Consider the following 19,027-nt stretch of genomic DNA (forward strand, 5'->3'; position numbering starts at 1 on the left):
AGGTGAAAAGATTCTTCTTTCTCCCTCTAGCCACACTTGGTGGGAAGCATAAGAGAAGAGCAAAAGTGGTAATGACAAGGGGAAAAAAACATTCCTCTCCGCTGGGGCAGACAGTCTTCTCTGTCCCACAGAAAGTATGGGCAGGGAGAGGCACCCCTACCACAATGTAGATCTTGTAGGAAGGAGTGCACTGTACCAAGAAGAGCAGCAAATTACGGCCCTCCTCCTCATAAGCAGACACAGCAGTGAAAGCAATGCTCACTGTAGGAAGGAGAGAGTAATGCTCACTGTAATTGCCCCCTCCCCCTGCTCTGTATTTACATTCTACCTATTCCTCCCACCAAAAAACACAGAAACAGTGATCTAGTGAGAAACACTCCTGGAATGAAAGATGAACTCTTATCAACTTCCAAGGGAAATAGCTGCTGCATATGCACCATTAAAAGATACAACTGAAATATGTCTGCATTTGTGTAGTGGACAAACAGATTAACTTTGACATCCTGAGCAGAGTCACACCATTCTAAGCAGAGTCACACCATTCTAAGCTCATTAGCTTCAATAGCCTTAGAAAGGTAATTCTGCTCAGGATTTCACTTGCAATGGTTTAGAAAATGTTTGACTTTTTCTCACTCTGAACTGGAACACACAGGCCACTTGTCTGAAGATGGGCAAGGTTCATTCCATACTTCTTTTGTTGTTCAGTACCTACTGATGACTTGGGGTCAACAGAATACAGTTGAATGCAAGAACAATTGTAAGCACTTGACAAAAACAGTCTGGAATAACTTACAAGTTACACAGCACTGAGCAGTTCATTAAGACAAACCATTAGAAAACGTTTAACCCTCCGAAAGATTTGTACTAACCTCTTACAGTGCAAATGGAATTGACTGGAGTTGCAGAATCCAGCTCATCTAGTTTGACAGGGCCAGTCAGTTTAGTGATGTCAGCACCAGCAGCCCTACACAAAAGGGGCTTTTGTAATGAGAGAATGGTACGTTCAATGCAAATAATCCTACCTGCCAACAAAGACATTTTGATATGTTACAGTAACAAGGGGGGGGGGGAAAGGTGACTATATTGGTTATCTGGGAACATTATTGTTTCTTTCACTAAGCTTGATTTTGTCTGATGTACCGACCTCTGAAAATTAAATGCATGTTAGGATAAAGTTAAGTAAAGAGGCCTTTACCCCAGCCACTGGAATATGAGAAACAGAGGGGAGAAAAATCTGTTAATTTTATTATTTGAAAAAAAACCCTCTTTGGGTTTTTGCTTTGTTGTGTGCGTGTGTGTGCATGTGTTTTTCTGTGCATGGGTGCTGTTACTGCCATGTTATTCAGAAGCTAGACAAACTGTACTTTGCTCCCCAGATTTCTGCCCAATGAAGTGGGTGATTCAATGGATCTGGAACACTGACAGGAGAATTTTTTTTCATAAGTAGGTCAGCAGCTCAAAGGGAAGAGAGGTTCACAATGACCAAAGGTCATTATCATCTAGCAATTAACTTACCCAGAATGTGACTGTTTTTCCCAGCATATCGATATGCAGCAACAAATACTATGTCGGCAATTATAGATGAAGCAGTAGGGCTCTATCTTTGACAATGACAGATTTAAACACATGTTGGCCATTGTATTTTTAAGGCCAATTTGGCCAATGCCTTGTGATAACTGTGGATGATGGGGCTTATCCGCTTCTTGCCAAAATCTGGAGAAAAGGAAACTTAAACCTCCCTGCTCTTACTGAAGTTTCCCTCATGATTAAGGCATATCTAGGACACAAAAGGCACACTCATTCTCTCAAGAACAGAGAAACAATAATATAACACTAGAAGATAAAATCTTATTATTCATGAGCAAAAACAAGCATAGGACTAAGTTCCTTACTGTAAAATGCAGAATGCCTGCCAACTTGTTTTTTTTTTAGTTCTTAGGATATATTTTGGAGTGGCATGAAGAATCTTTCAAAACTAATAAAAGTTGATTGGGCAGCACTTGTTCCAGTGCTTACCATTTCCACAAAGGGCATCTTTGAAGAAAACAACACAGTCGGATGTATTCTTGAGCGCCTCCATCACTTCTGCATCAACCACACATGAGGAAGCAACGGAGACTCGCAGAGCTCTGGGAGTTTTCAAATTGACCCCAGCCTCACCCTGTAGTGAGGAATCAGTCACAAACAGCCAAAATTGGATTTGGCTTGAGGGAGCAGTACCTGTAACCTAGAGTTTGAAATAAAAAAATTATAAAAATACATACACAAACAATATATGATGAAATAAACATTACTTTTTATCCAGAATTAGATTGGGAAGAAGTTTCTCTTGTTCAGTTTGGGCACTGGCACTTATATACTGATAGGCTGTATTACTCAAAATGGAGATCTCCTGAATTAATTAACAAATTAGAGGAAGAGCTGTTTTTCTTCCCCATTTTTTACTACCTAAAGAAGTCTCTAAGTGGCTTATAATTCCGTACCCTTCCTCTCCTCACATCAGACACTCTGTGAGGCTGGGAGTGCTCTGAGAGAATTGGGACTGGCCCAAGGTCACCCAGCTGGATGAATATGGAGGAGTGGGGAATCAAGCCCAGTTCTCCAGAATAGAGGCCGCTTTTCTTCACACTAAGCTGGCTATCAACGCCAAGTTGGCTCTTAGTATTTTAATTAGAGACTTAGCAAGAGGTGAGTTAGCTATGGGATCTCCACCTATGTATACCAGGAAACAAAAATATACCAGTTAAAGTGAACTAAAGCGGTATAGAAAACACACAAAAACATGGGGAAACAAATTCACAAGACTGACTAGGAGATAAAGATTGAAAGGAGAGGGTGTACATTTGGGGAAAGCAATATTACCAGTCACAATGTAAAGATGTCTAAGGAGTCAGCAGCAAAATGACCAGCATTTCATAGGAAGAGGAAGCAGGCCCTCATGCAAGTGAGGGTGTGCAAAGAGTCCCGCAACACACAAAGATGGATGCTCCATTTTTACGGTAAATATGTTACCTTAGGCTATGCTGACATGCTAGATCCTAAAGCAATGCACTGATGGGACTTCCTGTGTATGACAATACCTTAGGACAGGGGTAGTCAACCTGTGGTCCTCCAGATGTCCATGGACTACAAGTCCCATGAGCCCCTGGGAATTGTAGTCCATGGACATCTGGAGGACCACAGGTTGACTACCCATGCCTTAGGAGACATGTGATGGATGGGTTTGTTTGGGTGTGGACAATGTTCTAGGGAAAACCTCAATGGGTTCCTAGAAGATAGATAATAACAGTGATTGCTCTACCTGAGTAAAACTAAAGAAGTTAATGTTTCTTGATGATCCCTTAAGTGTTGGAGGAGAAGCTATTAAGCTGAGGCTGACCTTTAGGAATTGCTAATTGAGGTCTGTGAGTATGAGGGAAAGGAGAGTTCACAGAGAGCCTACTATCCCAAAGAGATGCTTCTCTTTTTTTTGGAGGGGGGGGGAGGAACCCACTAGTGAAAGAGCTTCTATGTTATCACAGAATCCAAGTTTAAGTGACCATATATGTCTGGGGGATTGACATCTGGCTGCCATCAATGTTTTTATTCCTACTTGGGAGCAGGCAGTATACTCTTATGATTGAAATGCAACAGATATCTGTTCCAATGCCAATTTCAGACAGGCAGTATGCTGCAAATTAATACTGGATGCAATATCAAAGAAGGGTATTTCTTAATGGCTGTCTATGAAGTACCCCTCAGTGTGAAAAGGGTATGAAAAGCTTGCTAACAGCTGACCTGTATGACATTCACTATGCCATGTTACTTGTTTCTATGCATTCCCTGTAAGAGAACACTAGAGCAAAGAGCTGCAAGGCTCTTAGCATCAGTGCAAGCAGAAATGAGGTTGAAGCCAAGTTTGTAGGAACACAGCAAGATTTCAGAAGCAATTTTTACCACAACTCTTTCACCTGCAAAAAAACACCCTGCTTCTGAGGGCCAAGAACTCTCCAGAAGAATATGTCACATGGAAAGGTAAGTGGCACCAGAAAGAAATTGGTCCATATCAACACCTCACTCTTACACAAAGTGACCTTGTTCACAGAACTCCGACTCCACTCATGGAACATGGGTGTAGGGAAGATATGGACCAATTAACTGTCATTGCAGCTTATCTCCCTACAACCTAAGAATATTATTCTGAGGTGTTTCTTGAATCTCAGCAATGGGCAGAGGGGAAGGGAACTGCAATGAAAAGGTGGTATGGTTCCTCTGCAGAAATACTGGACTGGTCTCCCAGTTTCCTCTTACTGACTGCCTGCTGAAAGCAGACCTGCCCACTGTACAATGACAAAAGTAAACTGAGACTCCTGCTTTGAAGACTTTAGGGAAACCCCAGGTGACTTGATGGCATCCACTTCATGGGATTTAGAGAGAGGCAAAAACTGAGAAGATGGCAACAGATGTTGTCAAGTTGCCACAACCAAAGCCCTCAGAACTCTGAACCCAAAAATTATTGTAGTAAGAACTGCTAAACAACTGATGGTCAGGTAGAATACAGCATTTAGCTATTTTTGCACATTTTAGCAGAGAAGAATCATAGAATCAGAGTTGGAAGGGAACTCCAGGGTCATCTAGTCCAACCCCATGCACAATGTAGGAACTCTCAATTACCTGCCAACCCACAGTGATCCCAATTTCATGGCCAAGTGATCCCCCAACCAAAAATCTCCAGAATCCAGCCTAGCCTGGAGGAAATTCACCTATCATCCCACAGTGGTGATTAGCAATTCCTTGGGTATGCAAGGAAGGGCCACAAGAGACAAACACTGGCAAGATTAAACTTCAAGTACAACGATATAGGCTAGATATCAGGAAAAAATTTTTCACAGTCAGAGTAGTTCAGCAGTGGAATAGGCTGCCTAAGGAGGTGGTGAGCTCTCCCTCACTGGCGGACTTCAAGCAAAGGTTGGATACACACTTTTCTTGGATGCTTTAGGATGCTTAGGGCTGATCCTGCGTTGAGCAGGGGGTTGGACTAGATGGCCTGTATGGCCCCTTCCAACTCTATGATTCTACATCCTGTTCTGCCCACCCACTCACAATCTGCTTAAGTTCATACAATCAGGATTTCTGTCAGATGACTATCTAGCCTCTGCTTAAAAATTTACAAAGAAGGGGAACTCACCACCTTCTGAGGAACCCTGTGGACTAAGAAGAAGGAGAAGAATTGGTTCTTATATGCCGCTTTTCTCTACCCAAAGGAGTCTCAAAGCAGCTTATATTTGCCTTCCCTTTCCTCTCCCCACAACAGGTACCCTGAAGAAGAGTTGGTTCTTATATGCCACTTTTCCCTACCCGAAGGAGGCTCAAAGGGCTTACAGTCGCCTTCCCATTCCTCTCCTGGGAGGTAGGTGAGGCTGGTAGAGCCCTGATATTACTGCTTGGTCAGGATAGCTTTATCAATGCTGTGGCAAGCCCAAGGTCACCCAACTGGTTGTACATGGGGGAGCGCAGAATTGAACCCGGCTCACCAGATTAGAAATCTGCACTCCTAACCACTATAGAAAACTAGCTCTCTAAGTGGACTAAGATGGTAGTATAAGTAACCATTCTGGATCAGGGTTTTCAAACTCTGGCAGCTCAGTGCTATTTAACCAACTAACGTAGCTAACTACTCATGTGTGATGACTTTTTCATTTAAAGAATTATACATTTATATAAGAAAAATACAAGTGGAATTATTATTAGACTGTGTAAAGTACTCCACTCTCATGGTAGAAGATACTATATGTATAAACCTGGAAGTTTCTCTTTTGGACAAATGTCAACATTTTTCAAGGATGCATAGAAAACAGATGATTCACAGAAGGTAGTGGGTGAAACAGTCATCTACCAAAACAACATAAATATCCTGCTTGTCTAGGACAAAAAGAAAAAAAATTCAGCTCAAAGTAAAGGATATCAAAATAAATGACCTCATAATTAGAATGCCCAGCCTTAGTTTTCTGTAATACACTGGAAGAGAGTTCAAATTTCGAGTTTGTTCCCTAGAGCCAGTTTGGTGTAGTGGTTAGGAGTGCGGACTTCTAATCTGGCATGCCGGGTTCGATTCTGCGCTCCCCCACATGCAACCAGCTGGGTGACCTTGGGCTCGCCACAGTGCTGATAAAACTGTTCTGACCGAGCAGTGATATCAGCGCTCTCTCAGCCTCACCCACCCCACAGGGTGTCTGTTGTGGGGAGAGGAATGGGAAGGCGATTGTAAGCCGCTTTGAGCCTCCTTCGGGTAGGGAAAAGCGGCATATAAGAACCAACACTTCTTCTTCTTCTTCTTCTTCTTCTTCTTCTAATTGCTCTCCATACAGAACAAATTTGGAGTCCAGTGGCCAGCAAAGCTTTATTCAAGGTATGAGCTTTTGGGTGCATATACACTTCCTTAGATACACTATTTGATAGCTCATACCTTGAATAAAACTTTGTTGGTCTTAAAGGTAACACTGGGCTCTAAATTTGTTCTGCTGTTTTAAACCAACATTCAGTAATATGGCAACAATAAGGGAAGTTTTTGTTTACAGAGTTTAAATATTCAAAGAGAAAGAAAGCACCAAGCTACTTAAAATAATAAAATAGTTTTATTTAGAAGAGAAACAACTTTGTAGAGAAAGAGAGGAGAGAGACACTTAACTGTCTAACTGTTCTATTGTCTCCATCCTATCTGTTCTGGAGGCAAGCAGGGAGGAAATGTGCTCAAAGGAGCAGGAAGTCTCCAACTGAGCCAATCAGGACACTGGAGGAGATTATTTGAAAAACATCAGGAAGTTCCTATGCACATCTCCTCTGATGTCCCCTGCAGAATATTCTTAATATGCTTTTGAATCATGCATGCTACAAATCTTACATATTCAAACTGTTTATACAATATTCCAGACTTAATTATTGGCATAACAATTGATTTTTTAAATTATATAAACACATCTCAGAAGCTCATCAATCCTGCATTTTTATTTTATTTGGGGGACTTAGCACTTCCTCTTCCTCCATCTCCCCAACAGGACTATTTGTATGTTTAAGAAGATGGTCTAAGAAATTGTTATTAAGAGAGAACGGACTTACACCACTGTCAAAACTGAACACATTTAACGGGGCACAAGGTTTCATGGCCACTAAGATGCCAGAAGACTCTTGATTGATTTTATTGCAGCAGGACAACATTTGTCCCGCTGGAATTTGTATTGCTAAGGCTTCAGTTGTCATCATTTACTTTTTGTCTTTAAAAAAATCATTTTTATGTATTTGATTATTTAAATGAAAATGATGACATCTGAATGAAGCCCTGACAATGTATATTTATTTATTTATTTATTTATTTATTTATCATACTTCTATACCGCCCTCCCCGGAGGCTCAGGGCGGTTTAAATTCTGTCTACTGATTTATAGCAGTGGTCCCAAAACATAGCACGGAAAATATGCACAATTTTTTAACTTAAAATATGGCAAGTATTAAAGCCAAACTTGCTGTTGTCTCCATTTCAAGATTTATAGTTACTACTCTAAACAAATATTCTATCATTGCAGAATTCTAAAAGCTCACTGAAAGGCAGGGTTTTAGTTCTTAAAAAGTCACACGGGAAGAATCACAGAGCTTTTAAATACCAGACTTTAGATTCTGACCAGCAGGACAATCAACCAACAATCATAACTCATAAGCACAATTCATTTTAAAACTACTATCTTCCTGTATGTGTGTCAATTTGTTCTGAACAGAAAGGCCAGAACAGACAAACAGCAGCAGGATTGAGTTATGTGTGTACAGCTGCCCCAAGTCCAGATGGAATATATTTCCTCATTTTCCTTTTGTACCATAATACTTATTCTGAATAGTAATAATAAAAATGCTGTATTTCCATTTCCTCCTTCACACTGAGAAAGAACTGGGAAGTTCCAACTTAAATAGCCACATGGAGCAACCCTAGTGACTTCAGCACCCTACCTACATATGTATGTGCACAAAATAGCTTAGAATCTTCTTTATTAATCAAAGTATTTGTAAACTGCCTTTCCTCTTGGTTCAAGTTTAGGCACTGCTTCTCTGTTCTGAATAAATGTCTGCAAAAGAGATCTAAACCGAATCAAGGTCTCTCGCTTCGTATTTTATGATGCACCAGATTTGTATGAAGGACACAAATCCTATTGGCAAGGACTGAAGCAATAAACAAATTCTAGCCATGACATTTTGTCTGGAATGGCTAAAAAAGGTAAGTGATTTGTATCCTGATTAGTACAAAAATGTAATTCAGTTGATTTGTGGTTCATTTAAAAAAATCATTTATGAAGTTTTAAATGTTGTATTATATAGGATTTAAAAAATAGCTGTAAAATTAACCCTGCAGACTGTTAGGGGGCCTCTCTACAGTCTACAAAAGCGCATACTATTGTTTGCGGTTCCCTCCCTGGTTACCAACAGGCCACTGGCAGATACTGCCAGTATGTGAACACTGCTGATCCTGAAAGAAGTCTCTGATATACACAATGGAACATCTAGAAGAACCACCCAATGACACTGAATTTCCAGGATTTAGTGAAAAAGGCTTATATGTTCTCCTATATTCTTTTGTATTCCATCCTTTGACTCCTCTTCCCTCAGTGTCACTTATTAACATAAATAGTGGATGTGTGTATATTTTGGGGGGAACATGAAAAGAAGAAGCTGCTACTATTTATTTATTTTTATTGTACCACTCATATCTTGATATCTGCCATTTTCGGGATTATTGACCAGAAGATACCTAGTTGAAAGCAAAAGTAATTAAAGAAGTACACACCATAATCCCTTGGTCTGAAGTGAAATGAACAAAAGGGAAAAAACACACTCAAGACAGAATCCTTCAAAAAAATTGTTTTAGGGGAAACCACATCTAATCAGAATGTATAGAGAATGTATGAGAGGGCAAAAAAACATGCAGTGAATACTGTGGGATGTGAACTGCCTTGCTCATTCCAGGAGGAGCATATTCGACTACCAATGTATTTTTTAAGCTACATACAATTATTTTGTTAGCCATCAAGTAAGTAAATACGAAAGAGGAAGTATCCAATTATAAGTAGACTAATCCAATCTGCACAGCAGGCCTTTGAACAAGAGATAATGGTGTTAAGAGGGTGCATGATTGATTGCCTTAAGAAAAAGAGACAGACAGTGAGCCCAGCTTGACTTTGCAAATCCCTAGAGAAAGCAGGCTATTTCCAGCCACTTACAGAGCCTTGCAAAGTTACATTCAAAATGCTGGACCCTGATTTTATTCAGTGGTTAGCTGGACTGTAATATCCAACCTAAGCTTTTGGAATAAGAGCACACTAAATACATTCAGATACATTTCATATATTTAGTGGGACAGATCTCAGAAACTGTGTACAGTTTCTGTATTGACTATTCAAGATATCTAAAACTCCAATTAAAAACGCTAAATTGAGGGGAAAGTTTTAGGGCCTGTAAGAAGATTGCTGAAGGATAAGAAATGAAGTCAGTTTGCACTTCAATGTCCAGATCAGAAGACCAAAAGGTAGAGTGAAGTACTGGCAGACTGGTAGCCATATAGTTCTGTAATGTCATCCTTAGACAGGAACTTTAACGTGTAATCTTAGACCACTGAAGGTTATTCTTCTTCAAAGTGCGTCATACTGCCACTTTAATTTCCAAATATGTCATCTTTGAATGCGCTAAGGGTAGGTCTGAGGCAAAGTAACAACGAATGACCCATCTTGTATCTCTGCCAAAGTCTCTCTCTAATCCACCAGTCTTTCTGTAACTGCAGTTATTCACAAATCATGGTTTAAACTGTCCAAACTAATACCTCAGGAATACTCTGATAGAAACTTTCCAACAGTATGGAACTTTCTTTTCTTTCCTTTTTACTTTCTGTTCTATGTACAATGTTAGTGCTGTATTGTAAAGGGGGAGTCTTGACAAAAGAGTAAACATTGGTATAGTGGTTGGTATACTGTACTAGGACTGAAAAGACCTGGGTTCAAATTCCCACTCAGCCATGAAGCTCTCTGTATGACTTTCTCCAAGTATCCCAGCCTATTTCACAGGGTTGTTGGGTGGGTAATTGAGAAGTGGAAATAAGCCTATATTTTTTTCCTCTGAGGAAGGCTGTGATAAAATACAAAAGTTAAAAATGTTAGTATTAAGTGTGTAAATATAATAAAATTATATTACAGTGAATTAACTCTCAAAGGCAAAGATACCTCAATAGAAACTGGAAGCCTGGATGGGTACACCTACGGTCAAAATGTAACCCATAGCTAACGGAAAAGGTTTCCAAAATTTTCTAACCAATCAGCAAAAGTCCAAGAATGCATCCTTTCACAGAAGAATATATGAGCTACCAGGCTGAGATAAAACTCAATCCCAGATATTAAAGTGGTTCAAGCACACCATAATGTCAACTCTAAGGCCCATTCCGCACAAGTTAAATGTAGCAGGAGTGTGGCAAATTGTAAACGCTACTAATTTGCAGTTATGCACGACATCGCACACAATCTGCCACACTCCTGAAACTGATCCGCGAAAAGCGCTTCGTTGTAGCTCTTCCAGGGAAATCCCAAAAAGTGGATTCACCCTCTGGAAAGCGCTACACTCTTGCAAACAATCTGCAAGTTTTGAAAAAATTCTGTGCGTTACCATTGTTGCGGTTTCAGCAAAGTACCTCCCCCTGGCTCTCTCCTCTGAACTTCCGGCGAAGCGATCACCATTTTTTTTTCTCGGAGTGAGTGGTGAGCAACGAGCCGGCGAGCCTTCATACACCCAGCAAGCACAACACGGCCCCGTTTGCCAGTTCCCTTTATTTTTGGCCGAAAATCGCGTCCGTACACGGGGGGGGGGGGTTTCACTCGGGGGAGCATGGCAACGATGAATCGGCAGCTCACACGCCAGCTGCCAGCTAGATGGGTCTCTACGTTAGGAGGAAGCAAGGAAGCAAGGAATATTCGTTGCAACGTGTGTTTTTCTTTTTTTAAAAAACTGTTCTTAAAGGGAAAAGGGCTTTTCCGGAGCATGGTGAAAACCGCCCATTGGCTGCTCGTTTGATTGACGGCCAGGGGCGGGACAAAGCACGGGAAAAATCGCTTCCTTTCTAGCGATTTTTGGCGAGACTGGACACCTGTGGGAAACGATTGAAACGCTACTAGATTCCACTACAAAGGCAGATATGCGTTACACCGAATTCCACTATTTTAAATTCCGTTATTTCTTTCTGTAAGCAATTTGCCACATTGATCCTTGTGTGGAATGGGCCTAAAAATACCATCTCAAAGCACAATTCAAGCATTTTCTTGAAGTTCCACTGATGGAACATTTAGAACCTTTTACCTCTTGTTGGATAACTCTACTAATCTACAAAAGCTGATTCATTCAGGAAGTATTCACAGCCTTGCTATTTTAGGTCTGGATCAAAATAAGAGTGTCTTGTGGGTCTTTAAAGACTGATAAATATACTGTGTCATAAACTTTGGGAACTAAAATTCAATTTATCAGATATTTTCTTCCCCAAGAAAGTTTATGTCAAAATAGATCTATTATTCTATTAAGACACTGAGGGGAGGGGGGGTCTATGAATTATATCCTGATCGTTTTTTTAAAAAAACTGCTACATAGCAACTGTTACTTGCCATGTTAAGGAAAACATACACATTTTTCTCATCAGGACAAAGAGCAAATGAGGTTTAGAAAACTGGTATGTATGTGTGTGTATGTGGGTCTTATTTATTTGCCAAACCATCTCATCATGTCTAGAAGTCTTAAGTATGCAATTCCTACTTTTTCCTTTTATCCATGAGGATGGAACACCATGTATCAGTACTTTTGTACCTCTACCCCCATTTTCACATATATATTATTACTGCATAAAAATACATCCAACCAAAACATAATTGCTGTGATGAATCTAATCATATCCCCCCTTACTTCTCCTGTATATACACCTTGCATCCAGGGTGTAAACTGCACGGAGCTTTTATTCCAACCCCAGTTCGATTCAGTCCCTACCCTCTACACAGAATGCGATTTCCGTTTGGATTTGGGCCGATTTAAATTTTCCTCCTGCAGCAAGAAGGATTGATCCGGAGTGACCCTACCTTTATTGTGCGATATCTTAGAGTGCTTTTAATGCTCAATATTTTTCAAATCCAGATTGGGAAAGAAAGCTCCGTGGTAGAGAACCTCTGATAGGTCACATCTGGTCATGTGACAAGCTTGCCTTAAAGGAGAAGCCCCTAATTTCTCTCAACTTCTGTCAGTCCTAGATTTTTTCTCCCTTCTCTGTCTTTTTCAATCCTCCCCCCCCCTCCAAAAAAATAAAGAGGCTCCCTGCCTGGCACCTCTACCCCCCTTCAAGAAAAGAAAGAAAGAGGTTTGGCTCCCCCCCCTTCTGAACTACCCTAACCACGTGCAGAAGACTTTTCCCTTTCAATGGAGGGGGGGGGGGGGAGAGGAAGACCCAAGTTCAAAGGGATCTGAATTCAACAGGATTGACAATGGAATAAACAAAGTAAGTGCAGACTCTGCCCAGGAGAAACTGCACAGAGGAGGCACCACTCATCTTAACAGAAGTGTGACCTATATTCTTGGTGTCAACAAGCTGTTGTTTTCTCTAAACATAGCAAATATTCAGACTCCAACACAGTTTACACTTTTTCTCTGCGAGAGACAAATGATAGTGGAGGAAATCAATCATTTAGTCCAGGGGTCCCCAACCTTTTTGAGACCATGACACTGGTTGGTGGATACAACCACAAAACAGCCACCAAAGGAGACAGAGCCACACACACATGTATATACACAGGGGAAGCCTGAGTGGGGGAAAAGAGGAGTAAATTTAGGAAATACACTGGGAGTGAGAGAGAGAATAAAACACTATGGTGGCAGATGCCATTGAAATGACACTGTTTTAATCTGCATAGCCAAGCCAATTTCCAATGGCCAGGCAGAAGTTCTGCTGGGCAAAAGTCCCACCCAGACCACCCAGTTTCTAAAAACACTTGGTGGGGGCCCAAAAATGTCCTGGAGGACACAATGGTGCTGAGGGGCATCAGGCTGGGGAATCCCAATATAGTCAATTTGCTACAAGAAGGAATTTTAGGAGGTGTTGTTCCTGGGCACTTCACTTCTGATGAAAAGCTGTCTCCTGCCACTAGGCAGAATCTCCAAATTATAGATAAAAATGGCCAGGGAGAAGTGAGTATTTTATGGGTATATAAACTGTATTGACCATATTTTAACAAAAAGAGAAACAATAGGAAGGTTACCTTCAATCTTCGATATATAACATGTGCCCCAAAGCTGCAACATTTATTTAAGTCACACATCTGAAACACAATTAAAAAGTGAGCCAAACATTTTGTTGTAGACTTGTTAATTTACCAATAAATTTCACATGTAAAGCTGCCCTCCCCCCCAATTACCTGAATAATTTCTTTGAGAGTATACACAGCGGGAGGATAATACAACTCTGAAACTTGTGCTCTCTCATTAGCATCGATGTGATCAGGATGAGCAGCAAGAATATAGCAGAAACTAGGAGGGGGCAGGTTAACTGCAGCCTGTTTAAAATAAGGCAATCAAAATATGTGTAGTTATGAAAAGTGAATGCTTTCCATTTCAGTTATTTCGTTTCTAGTGTTCATTGGGGGGGGTCTTTACCAACTTGGAAGAGTGTGTTTAGAGAAACTAATTTTAAGGAGAATGAGGGCATGCTTCTGTGTTACACAGCTCCCAGAAGATAGACAGGAGGACTTGGGTGCCTTCATCCTCCCCTGGTTTCCTCTCTGCCAAGAACCGGAGTAGGAACCAGAGGGATACTGAACAAAGGATCTCCCCAGTCCTAGGAAATTAAGTCCTCTTTGGGAGATTGCAGGAAAGAAAGCATACAGATTTAAAGTCAAGCATTTATTTCTCCAGCAAGAATCTTAGTAGTGGCTGGGAAGAACTAGCATATAGACAGCCACTCCTACCCATTCTGTAGTAGCCGGATTCTCTCCAGATACTGAAACTGACCCTCTTGGCAAGATTAGGAGTAATATTTTATTCACACTTTTTATTTATGATATTTAATTTATACTTTGCTCTTTGGATGTCCCCAGGAATCCATGTCACAAGAAAATATACCTAAGCACTATCAACAGTTTTTGTCATGGCAGCCACTCTGCAAATGTATTCCATTATTTTTATGCCTTAAGATGATTTCTCTGACATTTGAGAATTTTAGCACGTGGGTGAATTTGACAATAAACAGATGAAAATGCGTCACTGAAAAACACACAAGCTGCCAAATTAAATCTTGGGCAGCAAGAGCATAATAGGGAACAAACATAAAGGGAACACGAAGCATGACTGATTCTTTCTGTTACAATGAGACCAAATCGTTTCTTTAAAAGATAATATCCATCACCTTTACAAGTACTAAAGCTTTTAGTATTAACCCTTGTTGTTGTGGTTTTTTGTCATGAAAGGTATATAATTCATTTAGGGAGTTATTGCTTGAAAGTGCCTAAAGATCAAAACAGAATTAGGATTAATGGAAACAGCTCTTCAGCTATTAATTTTTCTCCCGCCGATTTTCAAGCATAATGTCAAATCAAAACTGGATTCCTTTCAAATGTTTCTAGCAAATAGGCTGGTTTCTGAATAACACATCAGCTTTAAAGTGTTAATTTAAATGCAAACTAATGTGTTGTATGCAGACACATTTGTGTTAATAAAAATATGGAGATGAATATATATTATTGCCAATAAAAAGTATGATATCACTAGTACACAGACTCAAGAATTATATCACAAGTGTCCCCAACATGGTGTTTATAGGTGTCATAGCACCCCCTGACAACTTCCTGATGCCCACCAAGTGCTTTTAGAAAGTAGGTGCGATTTTTGCCCAGGCGCAACTTTTGCCCAGGTGCAACTTTTGCCCGGCAACACTTCTGATTAGCCATGGAGATTTAATTGCTTATGCGGATTTTTAAAAATATTGTTTGTCAAAAGCAGTCATCACAGAACAAGGAACTTCACTGTGTGACTGAAGGGAAGCTGCTGCAGCCAGTTTGTACCTGGCTCTGCCTTCTCCTGCAGCCATTTTGTGGAATCCATTTTGTGGCTGTGCCCACCACACTGTATTAACATTCAAAAACTGCCCACAGGCTCAAAACAGGTTGGGGACTTCTGATTTACAGTGACTAACATCATTAGTGTCCCATGAATTTCACGGATAAGCTAGCATGGCATTGCATCTAGAAAATATGCTCTCATTCTAACAAATGCCACATTCTAACAAATCCCTATGCCACTCAGGACAGACTATGTGTTTGGGGTCTCCCTTTTCATAGAAGAGTGGATGAGGATTTTATCAGTGCCCAAAGTGGGAGGACAGTCCTATTTTAGAGAGCAAATTGTTCTTTGTCTGTAAGAAATAACAGGGAATTGACACACAGGTAATTTTTTTGTATTTCAGTGTTTCTCTGTTTAGGACAGGGGTCCCCAGCCTTTTTGAGCCAGCAGGCTCCTTTGGTATCCTGACACAAGGTGGTGAATTCAGCCACCAAATGGCTACCCTAAAATGGATCCCAAGGAAGACAGAGCCAGCCACAATATGGCTCCTGTGCCGTGGTAGCAGTCCCTGACAAAGCAACATTTTTTAAAAATATGCAGAACCAATCAAATCTCCAACAGGCTATCAGAACCCTTGCTGAACACGTGGCTCCATGTGGCTTTTCCCACTTTCTAAAAGGATTTGGAGAGTTCCAGCAAAGGTGTTGACGAGTGCCATGGTGCCCACAGGCAGCATATTAGGAACTCCTGTAATAAATGAAGGATTAGAAGTTCTTTAAGATTCCACAAGGCTCTTCTTTGTTTTTATGGCAATAGACTATGATTTGAAGTTACCACACTGAAAAAGCCTGTTCTTGCAACTGTAATCGGCAGAAGCCAAAATACGCAGAACCTTCAAGAGGAAACAAGAAGGCACATCACAAATATTCTTGCATTATAGGAGTTGTTTTGTTTATGAAAACAGTATCTTACCGTGTCATTCTCTTGACTATGACCAAGAACTTTTAGAGGCAACATTGGAGGCCACAAACTGTCTATTAGGCTAAAAAGCCCCAGCTTTCTAGGAAAATCAAACACATAGAACCAAAATACATGAAGCATGTAATCTAGCATTACAGTTTAGGATGTTTTATTTACAAGAATTTTAAATATAATGAAACCACCCAATTCATGTAATAGTTTCTCATAGAATTCTAAATTTTAGTTATCTTTACAAGACCTCATTTTGTGACAGCAACAAACAGAAATATACTGATTCTTAACCATCACACTAATTGATTAAGCTGTATTATATAATTTTAGTAAAACATTATACTATATTGATTTTATTATTGTCTATTCAATTTTATTCAAAGGCAGTAGCAGCAGTTGTTAAAAATACATACCTGTCACAACTAGCCTAATGAACTATAATTAACATCTATCTTATTTATAGAAATATTTGTATCACCTTCCTCATGGCTCAAGTTAGCCATGAATGGCATGGAATTTGTCGTAGTTCCAGATTAATTTTGTACCTCATTAAACAGCAATATGATTTCAACTCAACACCCAAAACATCTCTCTCACTACATTTGTTTAGAAAAGGTAACAAAATCCTATTAAATTATTCTGTGTAGCAGGAACTATACATGACTGATTAATTGAGCTTGGTTATCTTTCTACATGTTTTATATCAGAATCTGATTCTTGCTAGAGAAGTAAAAGACAATAGATAGAAGACTAGAGACTGAAATACTGGTATTGAATGAAGAATGCAAAAGAATAAGAGCCAAATCAAAAGTTACCATTGCAAAATGATTACTGCAGCCTCATGGCTGGATCAGATGCCTTTCTGGTAATGTCTGTGGAGGAACCATGTGGATCAGGTCAATGATGTAGTTCCCTTGCCAATTCTAGAGAAGGATCCAGCTGACTTTGACAGAAACTACTAATTCTGCTCAAATAATTTCTCATTGTAGACATTATTATAGAAGCATCAGGAGAAACCTCAGGAAGGGAGAGATCATTTTGTTAGGGTGTGCAATCCACCCACACACACACACACACACTATTTTGGTGCAAGTCTATTGGTAGAGTATCCAGATACAAGATGTTTTTGGAATTTCAATTTTTTGCAGATCCAATAGACTGAAACTGAAAAAAGCTGATAACAAAAAAGCAGCAGCAAAGCTGCTAAAAACAACTGAATGGTGGCTCAGATGGGGCCCTTTTTGGTGATCTCTTTATACTCCCCAGGGGGTAAAGGTCAGTTCCAGGTACATTGTCTTTAAAGACCATTCCGCTCAACCTATCAGCTTCCATGCTTAAGTTTGCTGGAATATGGATGGCTTGAATGGAAGCACTGAGCTTCAGTACCTTGAACCGGATCAAAGTAGCCTCCTACTAGAACATTATAACTGTATTGTCTGTTTGGACAACAGCTAAGGACATTACAAAATGCTCGCAACTCTAGCAGATCAATATGAAGCTGCCTCTCATCTTCTGACCATGTACCCCATGCAGACAATCCCTCACAAATATTTTCTCAGGAGGTTAATGATGTACTCCTGCATTTGTGTTTTCCCTTATGTTTGGATTTGGTCTTAGCTGGTAACTTGGAAGAGGTACAATGAGCCAGAGGGGAGCTTGACCCAGATCAGACTTGTTGCAACATGGATCTGGGAGGTGGAGCTGATCGCATCAATTCCAAGAGTATGGCAACCAACAGTTTTTCCAGGGCTGACTTGGGCAATGGTTCTGTTGATTTGAGGGCTTTCTCCCACAATGCTACTTTAGGTTTTGACGCCCTATCTCCCTGAGCTTTGGGGGTGAAGTGTTGGCAGTTCTTACATGTGAGGACATTGTTCCTTTCACCCAGACATAGGTCATGTTTGTTTTTCCAGTCATCATGGCCCCACAATGGGTACATTTTTTGAAAAGGGCTTTCTAAGCCACAGTACAATGCAAAAGCCAGGATAACCCCTGGGGGAGAACTGGGGAAGCAATTCCTCACCAACGCAAAAGACTAGAGACACCAAAAAGATGACCTTCTTCAACAGCAAACGAGTAACTGAGGCTGGGGGCATTGCTGCACAAGAAAAGCACGTGGTCCCTGGACGGGAAGTAGTTTCTTAGATGTAAAGACTTCTCTGACAGCAGGTCTGCTCATGCGCAATCCCCAATGAGGCTTCACAGAAAATCAATGATGAACAGCCATTCTTAAAGATGCTTATAACTAGAGGGCAATGATGAAAAAGAAAATTGGTTATGTGGCCATGGAAAAGTGTTAGGATATGGTGTAGAATAAGAAACTTAACCTTTGACACATCCCATTTGAACCCCTGACTTAAGAGGAAGTATTAGAAATATAGGATTAATGGGAAACAGATAGTCAAGATAGATTCATGGAGGATAGGTCTATCAATGGCTACCATTCATGGTGACTGAGGGGAAACGCCACATTCAGAGATGCTAAGCCTCTGAATTCCAGAGCAAGGAAACATTAAGGGAAGGCCTCAGCCTCTATGTCCTGTTATTTGTCACCCAGTGGAACTAATTGGCCACTGTGTGAGACAGGATGCTGGACTAGATAGGTAATTGGTCTGATCCAGCAGGGTTCTTCTTACGTTCTTATCAGTGCAAAAAAAAAAAGTTGGAAACCAAAGCATAGAGTTAGGTAGAGGTCTAAAAACTAATAAAGGAACTTAAACAGAGCAAAATGAAACTGTAGAAGTCTTGAAGGGAATGGGAAAGATGAAGATGTCATGTTGCAAAGGGAGCAGAAGAGAGATGGAAGATCAGTCATGACATAACAGCTGCATGGAAATACAATGTTAGCAATGATCTCCTCTTGCTAAATGTCGTTAAGTGGGAATTTTGATAGCTCCATACAGATAATAAACTGACGGAGTCAGTGAGGATCAGATATTTTACCTCCATTGACTACAATCGGTCTGGAAGG

General features: G+C 40.4%; 1 protein-coding gene across 3 annotated transcripts in view; it reads right to left on the reverse strand.

Moving 5' to 3' along the window:
* The window catches only part of SPIDR (scaffold protein involved in DNA repair), a 193,852-nt gene that overhangs the window by 14,463 nt on the left and 160,362 nt on the right, over positions 1 to 19,027 (reverse strand). The window contains exons 12-16 of one of the 3 annotated variants that reach the window (XR_013234137.1): positions 16,057 to 16,144; positions 13,446 to 13,583; positions 13,290 to 13,349; positions 2,017 to 2,227; positions 870 to 964 (exon numbers count right to left, since the gene is read on the reverse strand). Coding sequence is in view for 1 of the 3 variants with exons in the window: in XM_077352453.1 (XP_077208568.1) it covers positions 870 to 1,022; positions 2,017 to 2,227; positions 13,290 to 13,349; positions 13,446 to 13,583; positions 16,057 to 16,144 (650 nt within the window). In the remaining 2 variants the exon portion in view is untranslated. Of the gene's footprint in view, positions 1 to 869; positions 1,023 to 2,016; positions 2,228 to 13,289; positions 13,350 to 13,445; positions 13,584 to 16,056; positions 16,145 to 19,027 lie in introns of all 3 variants that reach the window. The other 2 variants (XR_013234138.1, XM_077352453.1) reach the window with 2 other exon arrangements.

Source organism: Paroedura picta, chromosome 9 (genome assembly GCF_049243985.1).
Source record: "Paroedura picta isolate Pp20150507F chromosome 9, Ppicta_v3.0, whole genome shotgun sequence".
NCBI lineage: Eukaryota > Metazoa > Chordata > Lepidosauria > Squamata > Gekkonidae > Paroedura > Paroedura picta.